Raw genomic sequence first — 17,712 nt, forward strand, 5'->3', positions numbered from 1 at the left:
GACTTTATAACACAAAAATATTGATGTTTAAAAATAGATTTTAGGTTTATATCATATCCTATAGGCCCTATGTTTATTTTTCCCATCCATTTTTTCCCTTTCTCTTTTTTTCTTAGTGAAACATTTTGTGGGGGCATGGCCCCCTTGCGTAGTGTAATTCTCCCCCGGTTCTCTCCCCCCCCAAAAAAAAAAAAATAAAAAAAATAAATAAAAATTAAAGGGATGATCGCCTTTTTTCAATTTTTCAATTCAATGTTTTGTTCCATTTCCATTCAAAACATATTACAAAGTAATATAAAGTAGTACAAATCAAACACAATTCTACAGACGAGCATTCTTACTTTGTAAAACAACAACAAAAAAAGTATAATATTGAGCATCAATGGAAATGAGGGGGGCGGGGGTTAACCCCCATCTCAGGGGCCACTTTTGCCTGTCCGGTCAAGATGTAATCATCGTTTTTTTGTTTGTTCATTATTTTCTTTACATGTTGGGTGTAATCATCGATAACAATCATTCCATATTTTATCAAGTTAAATATGGAATTTTCCTTTGACTCGCTGTTGACCTCCCGGTTGACCTCTTTTTTTCTCATCCGAACTGCATCTTTCTTATCTGCATCACAGCGCACACGCGCGCGGGATCGAGCAGCTAGCAGGTGGGTCATCTAATTGCATACATCTGCATCGGTGGCGTACTTGAGTGGTAGACACGACAGAAAGAGGAGCTAAACCCGGCATAGATATTTTCCTCAATTTTAACCATATTTTAGATTCTCCTGCCTGGAAAGGTGAGTGAAACCTATTCGCGTGCTCTGGGATTTTCGGACTAGGAAGGTAATATCGAAGGTAAAAGCAACTCGATTTATTTGTGTTTACATATATATTTTTAAGCAACATCTCGAGTTGTCGAACGGTGACCGATAGGGCGCACCGGTACACCCCTGCGTTGGGCGTAGCTAGGGAACGGTGCACGCCCTTTGTCCGGGAAGCCGTACAATCTGTAGTGTACTACACATGTAATCTAGAAAGGGGATGGAACGTTAAATTGATTTTCGATATGAACTGACAATATTACTTCACCTTGCTTCACATTCATTGCTTGTTAATCATTGATTTGTCTATCAAGTCAAAGCTAAGTTTTTGGTCTGATCTGTGATAGTGTGTAGCTTTTTAATTCAATAATTGTATTCCTAGATAAGGCTAGAACAATTCAAATTCGTCTGCCTTAATAATCAACACTTTTATGGGCATGATAATGAGAAGACAATTGTAATTTACCCACTTCATGCTCAAATTTATGACTAGAGTAAATGTTAGTTAATAGTTACCTACAAATATAATATGTTAAGAAAGAAACTTGATAATGTAGTTAAGTATTAGACTTTATGTTGGATTCTTCAAAGAAATCCATGCAGGTACTCTCTTAGTCTCTCTCAGAGATTTGATCATAACTCATAAGTATGTGCACATATTCCTTTAAAGATATGGAACATTTGCAGAAAATAACTCTCTCAAAAGACAAATTGCTATAATAATTCTTTTTATCAAATAGAATACAATGGTTTTCTTGTTAATGATTAAATCCCACCAACCCTTATGATTTTCATTTTTACTCTGTCAGTTTATATTACAGTTATTATTGTATGTAGGGTCTGACATTTATGCCAAGAATTTGTATAATATTCATGCCTACATCATGTACATCTAGGTATCTATGAAAATTGAATAATGTATCGAGAAAGATAGAGAACAATAGTTCAGTGTCAGTATTAGCTCGTATTTTTGTGAAAGATCATTTATAGATGTTGGCCTATTTTGTTCAGATTCATGTAAGATCTAGCATGTACATGTATATAGGGCTTTGCAGTCCAAAACACGATGTGATTGATTATTGTGTTACCAATTTTTATTTGAGTTGATTTATCTTCTCCACCAAACAGGTATTGCATCATAAGATGGCTTATAGTTCCCCTACCTTAGCAGAATTCCAGGAGCACTTCCGGAGTTCTGCTGATAGATCACGTCTGCGTTCAGCTCGCAATGGAATCCCAAGTCCAGCTCACAGTGCACATGGTGTTTTAATCAGGACATCGCTCCAGAAACGCACAACGGACAAGAAAGCTAAAAAGGTGCGTTTCTACAGAAACGGGGACAGATTTTTCAAAGGCATTGTTTACGCCGTATCTCCAGAGCGTTTCAGGACATTTGAAGCTTTATTAGAGGATTTAACAAGAACTCTTTCTGACAAGGCACACTTACCGCAAGGAGTAAGGCATGTCTTTACTATCGATGGCACTCGTAAAGTCACAAGCTTGGATATGCTTCGACCGGAAGAAAGCTATGTGTGTTCATCGCAGGATATCTTCAAGCGTATGGAATACTCAAGAACCAATGATCCTGCATGGAAGGTAGGATCAGCCAGGAAGGAGAAAGATGGGCGGGACAGTAATACACCTCTCCCACGGACAACAGACGGTTTGATCGATGATGGGAGAGATTTTATTAAACCAAGGCTTGTTACGGTTATCAAGAGTGGAGCAAAACCCCGCAAAGCTGCCAGGATCTTGCTCAATAAGAAGACGGCACATTCCTTTGAGCAGGTCCTAACAGATATCACTGAGGCTATCAAGTTAGATTCTGGTGCTGTACGCAAGCTTTACACCTTAGATGGAAGACAGGTAAGATTATAGTTTACAGTCTTTGCAAATTACTTCGGGAGGGCAAGAAGATGATAATGGTGATTTCATTATATTGCACTGCAACATGGTTTTGAGAAAATGGTGTGTGAAAATCTTCCAGTAGCTTTATTGACAAGTGACAATTATCTGTGATATTTAACTATCTGCTAAGTGTATTTACCTTACACTCACCTGTACTTAATAAGAGAGGATGCTTATTCAGCTTGTTCTAATAAGAGTGGAACAAAAGGGGTGGTCAACTGGTGTCAGATCTTAAACATAAATTTTGAACAATCAAATTTGTAAACAATTTCAGTGTTTTGTAAACTCTTCCACTTGCTTAGATACAGACATAAAATATACAGATATTGCCTACCTATGTAACATTTTATTCCTGATAGAGCTATATTTTTTCCCAATGAATATTATATTTTATGTGTGCAGTGCTGAGGGAAAATATTCTCCCTAGTGAAAAATGTAGCTTCGTAGGGGAGTTGAAATGTTATTTATTAAAAAGAAAGACAAGGCAATTTCTGTTATTATATAGTCCATGTACTATGTAGATTCACCATCAGAGACTGCATTCATCATCTGGCTTTTTAATTAACCCAAAATTCTTGCTTGCACAGCTCCATCTACATCATATTAGAAAATTTTTGGGAAAATACAGCAAGCGCATTCTTCATGCAATTGACGCGTTAACACTAGCACGTACATCAAGTAAACTACCTGATTACACAACTTGTAAGCAGCGAGCGATGTCACCTTCCCACCGCAGTTTACAATACAATGAAGTTAAATACTCACTAGGTGATGTCAAACCTAGAATATAACAAATTATGCAATACTCAGAGCGATGGTTACGTGATGGTGTATTGACCTATCACTGATTTGAATCTACCTATGTGATATGAATTACTTTGGTATTGATGATAACATTTATATCAGAGGATTGTACATAATACTATTACAGAGATATATAACACACTGCAAATTTTTCTGGGATCAGAGTTTCAAATTGCATTATATTTTTTAGGGAGAATTATAAATTGCATTTCACAGAACTTCGTCAACTTGTACTTCATTGATTGAGATAAAAAAAAAACAAGTTACTCTCATTGGCTAGTAATCTTGTTTGCTGGATATAAACCATCCTACAAAATACAGGGGGCTTCCCGTTTCTGTGTATATAAGTTAGGTCTAACCATTGTGTTAAAGTTAATTTCCAGTGTTTCTCAGTTCTTTGTGATAAGATGTTTACTTATAACCCTATGAAATGTCCAATCTGTGTCCTGGTTCCTTGTTGCGCTGATTGTGTGCCTATATTTACAGAAGGAGATGAAACAACTATGTTTTTACAATATCCAATTAAAGAACTAAAGCCTATAACACTGCTTCTCTGAGATTGGTCATGAAGCCGGGAACTTCTTTCCAATGCAACCCATGAAGACTGAGTAAAGATTGATAGATTAATAAGCATGATATTTTGCTTTCAATAAAGCAAGAACAATAAGGAAGAGGAGAAGAAGAAAATAAGCTCTAGAAAGAAGAAAGAAGGTGGTTTCTGACCGCCTCGAAGTTCGTCAGTTCCAGGTATTCTCTGATCAGGAAATTTACCCCGATCAGAAAATACCAGGTATTTTGGTAATGTGAAAGCAAACTACGCGTAATATCCCCCAAAAAATACCGGCTAAATAGTTGGTACTTGGCGAAATTACGAGAACTTTGGCGGGGATTTTTCCAAGGTCGCAGGTATTTTGGCGATGTGAAAGCAAATTACGGGAACTTTAAGCCCAGCGTGTCGTTGGGCGCGGCGGCGTGGGTGGCTGCTGGGCTAGTGATTTTGAATCTCGCGCCTTGCCTGCTTATCAGACCATACTGCGCATGCTCGTAACTTCGGGAACTTATCCCTAAAGGGTATGTTTCAGGGCGGTGTGAATGCAGGAATAATTAATGGGTATTTTTTAGCCCAAAAAAGTTCTCGTAATTTAACGGGGATTCTTGTGATGGAAGAAAAAGATGAAGTTTGAGAGAAGGTAGTTGATAATAAGAGAAACAGAACTAAAAATTAAGTAAGAAAAATTCCATTCTTGTACAAAGTGGTGGAGGATGTGGGGAGGAGGGAAAGGAAGAAATAATAAAGAGAGAATATTTATCATGAGTTGAACCTGAAAAAGAAATGTTTTCAGTTGGGAAGTGTATCCATTACATCTGAGTCAACAGAATTAACTTGTTTTTCAACTTACTTTGGCTCATATTGAGTCAATTTTCAATTGATGTGCCACCATTCTGAATCAAATACATTTATTTTTTTTCAACTGTCAAAATGTTGAGCTGACTCCACGCTGATATTCACAGATGATTCCTAGTCAAATTTGACTCTGCAGAACGAATACATGAACTCTTTTAAAAATGGAAGGAAAGCAGAAATACAAGTATGAATGTTTGTAGAACGCAGCTCTAGGAAGGAAACTATTCAAACAGTAAGAATAGAAATGAAATCATGTTGAATTATGGATGTAAAAATATTTTTTTCACTATGGTTTTCCTTAGCAACAAAGCTTATATTCTATTTATTATGTTTTTAACTTAAATTTTAAAACACAAATTCTATTACTGAGGTTTGTAAGAGGTTAAAGGATTGTATATAATGTGCAATATTTATGAAGTAACTCAAGTTGAAAATACAAAATGGCCCCTAAAATGAAAATGCCCCATCTTACAGTCTGACACTTTTTCTGTCTCAGGTGCATGACTGTTTTTTTTTTTAGTCAAAATGTGTTTCCATTCGATGAAATTTGCCAAATGTGCATAAACAATCCAAGAAAAGCTGCTACTTGTAGTATTACATTTGTTGTCTTTGCAGCAGCAGCAGCAGCGAGTTTAGTCATTTAATTTCCGCGAATTGAGTGATCCACTCGGCTATAGCTTTTGTTTTTAGCGGTGAATCTGTGTCAGTATTAGTCATCATGTGTTATTGGTTTGAGAGCTGAAGATAGTTGATGACAAGCATAGTGAGTCACCAGTAGGATCTATGGAATGGGATGGATGAGTGATGCAAGGATGACTGGTCACAGAGATGGTTAGGAGGGAGATGGAGAGAATAGATGGACAGAGAATTTTAGATGGTTGATGTGATTTTAAACAGAGAGAGGGGGGGGGGGGGGTTGATGAACATATACATGTACATCGGCACATTGAACCAAGATTGCAAAGCGATTTTGTTGACTTGTGTTTTTTTTATCTATTTAATGTGGTTATTCCATGAGAGAACAATTTTGAAAGGTATTCACCATTTTGTAAATAAATATATTCAAAATTGGTACGAAACTAAAAAACATTGACAGATGATTCTGCTTATGATAGAAAGTTCCAGCAGAATTGTCATGTCATTTTGTATCATAAAAACGTGTAGATGAATGAAGATGACAAGAAAGATATAGGTAAAGATGGATACATTTTTAAATTTACAAAGGGATAGTGCATATGCCTCATTGAAGCAAAATCATGTCATTGTCAGCTTTCCATATTTTAGATTGATTGGATCAATTGCATAGTGTTCTTTATCTTAAAAGACAAGGTTGGTACTTTGCTGAGCTTTAAGTAGGATATTATATTTTGGGGCCTTGTAGCATAAAATACAATGATTTGTATTTTAAATATTGCATGTGAAAAATCATGTAGAACAATTCTTGTTGTTACTTAAAGTAGACAACCGAAGAATCAAAAGTATTTTATAATGTCTTTTTGTGGTCATCATTATAAAGGGGAAGTATTACTAATCAGATATATAACTTCACTTTTTAAAATAGTAATTAGAGTTTGCAGAAATCAGCTCTCAAAAATGACTTATTTTCATGGCATATTTCTGCCTTCGTCCGTCCTCTGGCAAGCTCCAGCTGAGTGACGTCACACCAAGAGCAGTGAGCAGCTGAGCTGACAGCAGCCCATTGAAGACGATCTTTCCAATCAGCGTTTTTTGCTCTTAGAATTGTTTATTCCTCACAAGATTGGTCTTATTACATAGATAAAAGTTTGAATTTTCTGAACAGTAAAATGAAATGCACATTTAACATATTTTGGTAACCGATATTTAGCTAGAAAAAATTATTTGTTTTGAAGAAATATACGTGAATAAACAAAGCATATTTTCACTTAGAAATCATGCTTGCACCACATTGATATTATTATCAATATAAAACATAGACATTAGACATTCATCTTCACGACTGAATAAAAATTATGAAATTTAATTACGTAGCAAGTTCAGGAACCACAAAAAAACATGGCAATATCCATCCCGAAATGATTGGAATTGCAGTTGGATCGCTGAAGCATTGCGAGGCAACAGCAGCGAACGCACTTTGTATATATATCATTATGAACCCGGGAACAAGAAAGATACTCTCTGTGGACAAATCTGTACGCACGTAGTTTTTTTGTGAGTGCGGGGATCCTGGTTCGAAACTCTGATTTTTTTTGGTTCGGGATTTTTTTTTTTTCAATTATATTCCTAGCTTCCCGTTCCTACCAGCTCTTTTTTCTCTTTTTATTTTCATGTGAGATTCTATTCAGTCCTGTATTTATTAAATCTTAATTCTTAATTGCTGCTTTTTATTTTCAAGTTAGATTCTCTAGGCCTACTTTGGGCAGCGACTCCCTCATGGTAGTCACTTAAGAACCAAGTTTGAAAGGACACTCGTAAAATGACGTCACTCTCGCCGATGAATATTCATTAGATCGTGGTCGTGCGTGTTCAATACAAACTCTGCATGCATGCACTCAGTGTGTATTGAACACGCACGACCACGATCTAATGAATATTCATCGGCGAGAGTGACGTAATTTTACGAGTATCCTTTCAAACTTGGTTCTTAAGTGACTACCGGTACCCTGATCACTCACTGACTGGAGTGGAGCAACACAATGACGAATGCAGTAGACAAAATCGGTCTTTACAGTCCACAATTCAATAAAAACGGGCAAAGGAACACAGTTCTGATTCACGTTTGGTCTGAAGTTGTCGAAAACAGAAATTGAATGTCACATAACATGAAGAAAACGCGTAAGATATTGAACAGGTCAGTAAGGTGATTCAGTGCATGATGCACAGAGAGCTGATGAGCTCGTCGATTGTGTGACGTCATTATTCTCGACCGTTTTCGGCTGCGTGATTGTCGGTCTGGGGGGCTGAGAAGGGTGTCTAATAATTTCATTTCTTGCATTTCCACGACATCTATAAGACTTTTTAGTGATATATTTGTGTATAAAAAGACAATACCTTTCCATCCATATATAATTTGTCTATAATCATCACTTTCGTGAATTTTCTTCGTGTGTATCCTTTAAAGACACCCCATTAGGTTTCAGAGAGAATAAAGATGATATGGTGAATTTGTATTGATGCATGAATTGTTCAGTAAAATGCATGGCACGAAATGTAGGAAATGAGATGCAGCTGGAAGGAGAAAGGTCAGATTAACACGATACCAACATGATCAGAGAGATAGCTCAAGGGGTGAAGGATGAGAGAAACTGACATGCTATTAAGCTTTCCTCAATTTCAAAGAAATGCAATATTAAGGCAAAGATAATTGAAGATTTGAATTTTCAGAATAAAACAAATTTACAAAGTATAAATGTTAGATTACGCCTGGGCCGCCAAAAGTAAGATAGTATTTTCATCTTTATAGATTCAAGGCATACAATACCAATAATACAAAATTATTTTTATGGGTCATTTGCTGTAAAATTTGAGTTTTTTTTTTTATAACAATAGATGAAAAACAGGGAGGAAAGAAATTGCAAGAACAATAGAAAGAGCTTACAGGAAATTTGACTGTCTAAATAAATTTCAGCACATGGAAGTTCATTCAAATAATCACAGAAGGAGAAAGAGGGGATAGGGGGGGGGGGTGGAAAGGGAGTGAGATAATGAGCCCTTTTTGGAGATTGCAGAAATGACAAGAGATACTGATTATAATGGGTGATTTTTCTGAATCCTATGGGAGTAAAATCTTGTAATCTTGGCTGATTCAAGAGTCTCCTGTGATTTACATGAATCAGGCAACAAGAATGAAAGGTGTATGACATCCCTTTTTGTGGAGATTATTCACAAATGACTCATTCTATGGTAAGGATTGTAAAACCGTTTTCAAACCTCGAAATGTATAATTCAGAGAGAGTGCTACACATTGCCACCGTTTCCATGAATATCCCAATGACACTGGGTCTACAGGCGATTTGACCTTAACCTGTCAATAATAGTCATGGCAAGCTGCAAAATAATATTGTAGCCCCAATCATCTTAAATGCTAGGTATTGAAAAGAAGTAGAAATAAAATCCTGAAAACAGGAAAATAGCCCCAAACTGAACAGGGGATGAAATGAAGATGAAATATCAACTTTCCCCTGACCAAGGCCAGAATCTATTTTCAATAGATTTTTTAATTTTTCTTGTTTTAGTGAAAAGAAATGTGGAAGCATCAGCATATGAGATAATGATTTAGACATAATAATGTATAGTGCGCCACTGAATAGGCAACTAGATAGATCTGTGCCTCATAAATGCTATATTATTATTATTATGATTTAGATATGAACTTGATACATTTTGAGTGAATTTGACTATAGTTTCTGTGAAAACCACATTTTATGCAAAAAGCATCAGAAAATGTTGAGAGCATCTGTAGATTTGATCACGGGGAAAAAAATGTTGAGAACATTTTGTGCTGTTTCCAGGCATCAGTAAATTATCATTCTTCAATGTTTTCTGATTCTAGAAACATTTGGATTTCTTACACATTTATGGGAATCATTTGAGAAAAGCGTAGGGTCTAGAAGTCAAGCATTAGTGCAATGAAACTTTATAATGTAGCCTATACAATTAGCTTTTTTTCTCCAACCACTTTCCAAACTGCAAGGCTGCGAAGCAAAAGAATTAGTCCTGCCATCCAGCCCTGTATTGATTACTTGCAAACCAGACCACTTAATGAGATGATCATTCTCCCCCAGTATTAATGACCACTACTAATGGACAGTGAGTCACTATTCATACATAATGACCATTTATTGTTTTTGACAGGTTTCATAATGAGATTGTATTCACATCATTGATTCACACATTGATGGTTTTTGACTTCCCAGTTATTATCTTCAAGCAAATCTTCTTAGATCTTATGAATATTCTGGAACTTAATTTAATTTCCTTTCCCAATTTCTGGATGTTTGATTGGTTGGCTCTGAGCAAGTGTACATGTTTGATGTTCAGTTTCTTACCTTTTAATGGAAAATGTAAAGAAAGAACCGTAAAATTATCCTTAGTGATTCAACAAATAAATTATATATTGATCACAACAAATAAAAAAAATATCAAGTGTCTTCAATAATATTGCTCTTTTTCTTATTTCATAAATGACTTTTAACTATTCATTTCATTTGTCTAAATTTCTGTCTGAGTGTGTAAAAAGTGGGTAATATGGAAAAGGGACTCTACATCTGTTTTTTGTGCAAAACATTGCTCATATTTAAAGGTCAAGTCCACCTCAGAAAAATGTTGATTTGAATCAATAGAGAAAAATCAGACAAGCACAATGCTGAAAATTTCATCAAAATTGGATGTAAAATAAGAAAGTTATGACATTTCAAACTTTCGCTTATTTTCAACAAAATAGTTATATGAACGAGCCAGTTACATCCAAATGAGAGAGTCGATGATGTCACTCACTCACTATTTCTTTTGTTTTTTATTGTTTGAATTATACAATATTTCAATTTTTACGAATTTGACGATTAGGACCTCCTTGCCTGAAGCACAAAATGTTAAAATAATGGAATTCCACGTGTTCAGGGAGGAATGAAACTTCATTTCACATGACAATGACGAGAAAATAAAAATATTTCATATTTCATATAATGAAATACAAAAGAAATAGTGAGTGAGTTATGTCATCAACCCTCTCATTTGGATGTAACTGGCTCGTTCATATAACTATTTTGTTGGAAATAAGCAAAATTTTAAAATGCCATAACTTTCTTATTGTACATCCGATTTTGATGAAATTTTCAGTGTTATGCTTGTTGAATTTTTCTCTTTTTATTCAAATCAAGTTTTTGTTGGTTGGTGGGTTTTGGAGTTGAGTTGGCGCTCTTCAATCTGGTAGATTATCTGCGCCAGGTCGTTTCCGAGTTTAAGTTGCTTAATTCCCGCTTCAATGTCCTCGGCGTTAGACTAGTCTTTCCTGTCATATAGCGAGGTGCAATATAATCAAGATTAGTTGCCTCCATATCTCGCGTTCCATTAAATTGTGCGTTTTTGTACTTCATAGTATGCAAACTGTTGGGGTGGACTTGTCCTTTAATAAGCTGATCTTTTTTCCATTTCTGTGATATTGTGATTCATGTTTGTGTTTTGAATCATGATTCAAATCATGATTCTGGCTTGAGGTCACATAAACACAGCCCAAGTTGCAGTCAATTGTAAATCCATTGTGGTTAAAAACAAGTAAATCTAAATCCATGCAAATGATTGCTTGTCTGCTTGCATGTAGCAACTGATAACTGATAACCCTTTCATAAACCCAATTATGCGGCTAATAGCAGCATAATTTGGTCGTAAAATCGGAGGAGGACCAGAGTTATCCGCATTATTCTGATGCTGCAATTATCCGCATAATAGCGGCATTGGGACCAGATTTTGACTTTATGAACGCATTTCCAAATAATGCGGATAATTGCCATGGTGCGGTCACAAGGTCACCCTTTCCCAACACGACCGCATCGGAGGGGGCGTTAGCAGTTTTCATGACGATTATCCGCCTATTTCAGGACAGGCGCTCGTAAAAATTATGCGGATTATTTTTGGAGTTTGTGAACGCAATTTTTATTGAATTATCCGCATTACTCTTAGGCAGCTAATTTGAGGATGGGTTTATGAAAGGGGTATGAAAGTGTTAATCTACTTTTTAAAATTCACTTTAATGTAACTCTTTATTTTTGCCTTTATAAAACATATAGAAATAATACATGAATGAAAACTGATCTACACATCAAGTACAAATTTTCATTTTATTATCAGTAGGCTTATTTTGCAATGTGCACTGTTTCTGCTGAACAAATCATGTTGATTATTTTTGCAGACATTGAATTCCTCCATAGTTTGATCCATGTGAATTAATATTGAGTGACAGAGAGTATGTTAAGAAGTTGGGTGATTCATACAATGTAATTATTATTCAACCTGGAATGTTTGTGTGTGTATTGATCTCATATTTTCCCCTCTATTTTTTTTAGTTTTAATTCCCTTTGGAGATTACTTTCCATAAAGGGGATGTCCCCGCCCCCAACAAAAATTGTGTTTGAATGAAGAGAGAAAATTCAAACAAGCTTTAATACTGTAAATCTCATCCAAATGAGACTTTTGCAAAATAAGAATTTTATTGTTATGACATTTTCAGATTCGAATAATTTCACAAGTCATCTGATGAGTATGCAAATGAGGGGATCAAGATGAAATATCACCCACTCATTATTTCTTTTGTGTTTTGTTGAATGACATATGACCATCTGGTCGCAAATACCAATGAATTATAAAAAGCCCATCACCTTACAGAAATCATCGCAAAAAGTATTGTAATTTGAAAATTTCCTACTGATACCAAATTTGAGATGGAGGGTTTTTTTCTCTTCTCGCTTGTTTTTCCTTAATAATTGCAAAGTACAGCACTGTCATACAATGTTCTCAACTTCTCAACTTCTCATTTGCATGACAATTCAAATCATATTACTTACTCTCCTTACGGTGAAATTGTGCAATCATACACATTATAGATTATGTTCTATTGTTTCACATTAACGATCCAGTATATTTTATATACATTATTTGATTACTTCCTGATAATGTTTATCCATGTGTAGTATTATGACACATTTTCAGTAAAAACTTTACAATGGTGGTTCCTGCTAAGAGAAGCAATGGCCTTACAATCATCCGGTAGCTCTATTAGCCTCTATAGCCTTTGATATAATTGCATTTTTTTATGATGGATTGGTTCATAGCCTTATTCAAAAATATTCCTATGCAAATAAAAGGACAGAAATGCTTCACTAGGATTTCCCTAAAGGTTTATTATTATTGATTTTTTCTTATAAACCTTCCGATGTTATAACCCCCAATCATAAACCAAAACAGTTTTTATTTGGTGCATGATGAAGACATTGTCTGCTAGTTTGGCCGCAGATATTGCCTTCAAATTTTATTAACGTCCTTCTTGCGGCAATATGGGAAAATACATGTTTCTTGACACGTGCTACCTCCTTTCTTCCATACATGTGCATTTATCTCCTCTATTCTATCACATGTTTCATCATTCATCCCTGACACTGCAGTGCATCCATGGCAAGGCTGCATGTGTGCAAACAATAAGATGGAGACACATGAGCATCCAAAGTCTCCCTCAACACACAAAGAGAACAAAGGGCTCCTCTTCACACACTGGGCTGTTTCAGGCGACCAGCCAGGCCAGACATATTATTAATTAGTCTCTGTTTACAGACCTTATTGGAATAGGGACATTATGGGGAAAATGTCACAAAACTGTAATTGCTTAATGGTGTTTTTCCACATGGGCTTATTTATACTCAAACGGACTAGTATCTTCTTGCAGACCCTCCTTGGAACATTCCGCAAGAGAAAATGTATGTGTGCAGAAATATTATCATTAAAAAAGGTCTTGTTTTATAAGCTGATTGAGAATTTCCATAGGAGTGAATAGAAATTTTTCTATAATATATGGAAAGGCTAAAAATGGTTTTAAAATGTATGCTGTAATGTTATGGATCATGGATAAATTAAACTCCTCGATTTAAAGGTCCAGTGCAGCAATTACTAGTGCAGCAATAGCCTCCTTAGGCATTAATCAATTCAATTCAATTCTTTTATTCCATTTCTATTAAAAAATTGATAGAAAGTAATATAAATCAGATACAATAATCATTGCTGCTCTCAACCCAGGTGCTTAATGGTGCTTGTAAGATGTCGCATACATTCGTAATTCCGAAGGTTCGTAATTCCGAAAACCAAAATGAGGTTCGTAACTCCGAAGGTTCATTGATCCGAAAACAAAATGAGGTTCGTAATTCCGAAGGTTCATTAGTCCGAAAATGTGATGATTAATGAACCTTATTTCGTTTTCGGACTAATGAACCTTCGGAACAACGAACCTTATTTCGTTTTCGGATTAACGAACCTTCGGAACATCAAACCTTATTTCGTTTTCGGATTATCGAACCTCCGGAATAACGCCACAAATGTTTGGATTAACAAACCCTTTTATGTTTTCGGATTAACGAACATCGAGGTATAGGCAATTTACGTGTTTCGGAATTACGAACTTTCGGAATAAAAACCTTCGGAATTACGAAGTGTAACCGTTAGATGTGAATGAATAAAAGTTGTTGGCTGAGCAATTGGAGATACATGTATAGTGATAATTGCTGAAATTATACCCTATTGTACATAGATCCATACAATATCTCCATTAGAGAGTCAAGTACTGTATAAATTTCTTGTTGGCAAGCAGAATACAGTGACCTGGGTAGTAATCTAGATTCAGGTAAAGACTGCTCGAAATAAATGTTTTTTAGAATATAGGTTTATGATCTCTGTATTCAATAATGAAAGAGAAGAAGTTATCGACTCCTTGTCACAAGGCTACCAACATAAAGTGCCCATTTGACCATAGGGAATGACTCCTTATTCCATGCATGGCCACTATAACCCCATCTTCCATTCTGTGGTGAGGAGAGAAAGGGTTCTCCTCCCCCATCTCGCGCGGCTTGTGTTGGGTATTGATTTCACATGCAAACCGTTACCATGTGAAAACACTGTGAGTATAGAAATGGGGTTGTCTCTGGACTGGGATGCATAGACTAGTTTATAAATGCAAACCCTAGTTTCTTTGATTGAAATGCCTAAATTTATCTATTACTTGCAAAAATAAGCTGGGGATTTTTTATGAAAAAAAGTTAGAAAGAGTGTCACAAAATGTATCAAAGAGGGAAATATCATTATATTATTATAATATCAGAGCATGGGAGATATTACTTTTTGACACATTGACACATCTACTTGTATAGAGGAATTATACAATTTCCTGATTACCATAGAGATAGTGAAAAAATCCAAAACTTAAGCATGGCCTATTTCATATTCATGATTTTTTTTTTGCATTTTCAGTTTTACACCGACCTCTCCCTTTTTTTCACTGCCCAAATTTCATTAATTTTTTTTAATTCATATGCAGTAACAAACCCCCTTTTCTACAATGTTGTCTTTATATGTGGCACTGGTACAGAACCTTCATACCTTTTAAAATATCTGATCATCCCCCCATTTAATATTCATCCACCGTCTGGCACTGATTTCCCCTCTGACAAAGAAAATAATATGAAAATGATTATACAGTAAATGTAATGTTTAAGCCCTGAAAATGACTGATCGCCACCACAACATTAGCCCCCTCCCCGATGGCGCAATGTCAGGCAATCTAATTTTCAAAACGGAAAAGTCACTTGTGATAACCCTTACATTCTGACCATTTATTTATTTGTTTCTTTTCTGAGAATTTCTTTGAAATAATTATTTTCAGTGGAAAAGTGTTATTCTTTGTAGTAGTGTGTTATACACTGTACAGGAAGAAGGCCTACATGTACTTGCATTTCATCATACTTGTAGGGCCTATAGTCTGTACTGCCATATGTGGTGAGACTGCATGGAAAAAGTGTAGCCAATTAACACCAAAAAATCATGTCTGTATTAACGGTCTGCAATTCAAGACTAACTATGACTGGAAATAAATCCAGCAAAGCGCCAGCGGACCAAGACATTGGCTCAGAGACATTGTCCGACCAGTTAGAACTTGAAGAATAATAAATAAGCTTATTCACGTTTCCCGTATTGCATGCATATTGGGTTTGATATCGTATTTGGGTTTGCTTTGTCCCCCCCAGGGAAACAATTTCATGTATGAGGCTGAATTGGGATATACTGTTTTTCCGATATCTCAATGTTTTGATGGGTGGATTAAAATATTAGCTATACTTTTCTTGTCTATATGATGTGTTATTGTGAAATTTATTCTGTAACAATAGTAATAAAATGATCATAGTTTAATTTATTAATTTCAGAAGATCCGAAGCCCAATAATCGCTTGTTAATTCATGTCAAAGCTTGCTATGTATACTTCCAATACTAAAGAAAACGTAAAAAATGAGAAAAGTAGAAACTCTGCATGTAAAGAAAAATCTTAAACATTTTATAATAATGGTTTTACAAGTAGTTTTTACCAATGTCTATATGTATCATATTTTTAAAATGCTCAATAGGCCTACTGGTTAGTTTTTGGTTCATTCACAGTCTATTATCTATTATTAGGCTATTATTTAGGTAGTTAAATATGATAAACAATCGGTTGAAGTCTAGAACCATAAGGTCTATGTTTACCTGTAAACTTTTATCAGCCATTAACTTTTATAAATAGTGTATACATGTAATATATTATAATTTTCCATTTTAAAGCCATTAACTCTCGTTTTAAGTCAAGAGTGTATTTAGTTATTAAATTAGTCTCAACGCAAGGCGTGCTCTGAATAAAACGAGAGGAAAGTCTATTAGGCCTGAATGATAAAAATATGGAAAAAGCACACAAAACACTTGATAAAAATTAGATATTGTTTGCTTTAATTATGATTATGATTTTTATTTCATGTATGAAGGGGGCCCCATGTCTGCACCCCTAACAATTTAAATTAAGATTAGTCATGATTTTTTTTTCACACAAAAATTCAGTTCTTTATGTTCCTTACATGTATATTCTAATGAGTAAGTGTTCCAAAAATTTCATGAAAATTTTTGAGAGATTTTCTAAGAAAAAAACCTTGGCCAGTCATTTTCAGATTCACTTTGCACATGGTTCAGGGATTATGATGAGAAAGGCTGTGTTTTGAGGTTGTCACATGAAATGCCCCAAATTCTTCATTTTTCACCATTTTGAGTCAGATTATTAAATTGCATATCTTTCTATGTGTTGCATTTGTAAAGTTTGTGGTCATCGCGTATCTTCTTTTACTAGAAGTGCGCAGATACGCGTGTGCGCAAACAAGGGAAACTGCACAGACTTTATAGGGGACCTTACCATAATGATGGTTCATAAAAATCCAGAGTACATGTACATGTACATGCATGATTTAAAAACATTACATGTTGCATTCCTTGGTTGCTAACAATTATTGTGAGCTACATGGAAGATTGTCTCATAAAAAAAATATCTTAATTCTGACAAACATTGCTCCCAAATTAGTCAAAAGTCATATGGGATGAATTCAATAGACTGCCCCTCCAGCTCACCTATCCCGATGCCAGCCATGGCACCTATCAAGTATTCCTCTACCATATGGCCTGCTAGTATAGATGAAGATACTAGTGAATAATGTTTCATTAGCACAGAGTGTCAATGCCCGAGGATGGTTAAGAGTCTATGCCAAAGCTAATCAGTGTCCGATCTACTAGCACCATTGCTGCCCTCTTATTACCATGGGCATCCGTTTGATGACCTGCCGAATATTTAGATTTACTTTAGATTCAAAATAGCCCTGGGATAGATGGGGAAACCTTCCACCATCTTCTATCTTGAAATTTTCTTTGGCACCTGTATCCATTCAGTCATTCTTCTTAAATCTTTGGGATTTTTCGTCCTGAAAAAATATTCCATAATTATTGCCTGTATATCCTCATAAAAAGTCCATTTTCGTATTGATACAAATGTTATTCCACTCCTCTGCTGGCCAAGGGAATGTCCTTTCTGAGTTCTGACATCAAAATTTTAATTGAAACAAAAATTTAAGAGAAAATTATCAATAAATGCATTGAGTCATGTAAGGTAATTGTTTTCATCAGTTGCAAAATAAGCTGCCTCCCTGCCCCCCCCCACATTGTATGTATCAGAAATTCCATAACTACTTCCCTCTTTCTAATA

At 35.4% G+C, this 17,712-nt stretch overlaps 1 protein-coding gene across 2 annotated transcripts in view; it reads left to right on the top strand.

Annotated features, from left to right (window-relative positions):
• Positions 1 to 655: 655 nt before the first annotated feature.
• LOC121415739 (serine/threonine-protein kinase DCLK1-like) overlaps positions 656 to 17,712 on the top strand; it is a 46,861-nt gene continuing 29,804 nt past the window's right edge. Inside the window, exons 1-2 of one of the 2 annotated variants that reach the window (XM_041609176.1) lie at positions 656 to 848; positions 1,943 to 2,680. In XM_041609176.1, the coding sequence (XP_041465110.1) occupies positions 1,958 to 2,680 (723 nt within the window). In that variant the 5' untranslated portion in view covers positions 656 to 848; positions 1,943 to 1,957. The remainder of the gene's footprint in view (positions 849 to 1,942; positions 2,681 to 17,712) is intronic. The other variant, XM_041609101.1, reaches the window with a different exon arrangement.

The sequence above is a fragment of the Lytechinus variegatus genome, chromosome 1 (assembly GCF_018143015.1).
Source record: "Lytechinus variegatus isolate NC3 chromosome 1, Lvar_3.0, whole genome shotgun sequence".
In the NCBI taxonomy this organism is placed as follows: domain Eukaryota; kingdom Metazoa; phylum Echinodermata; class Echinoidea; order Temnopleuroida; family Toxopneustidae; genus Lytechinus; species Lytechinus variegatus.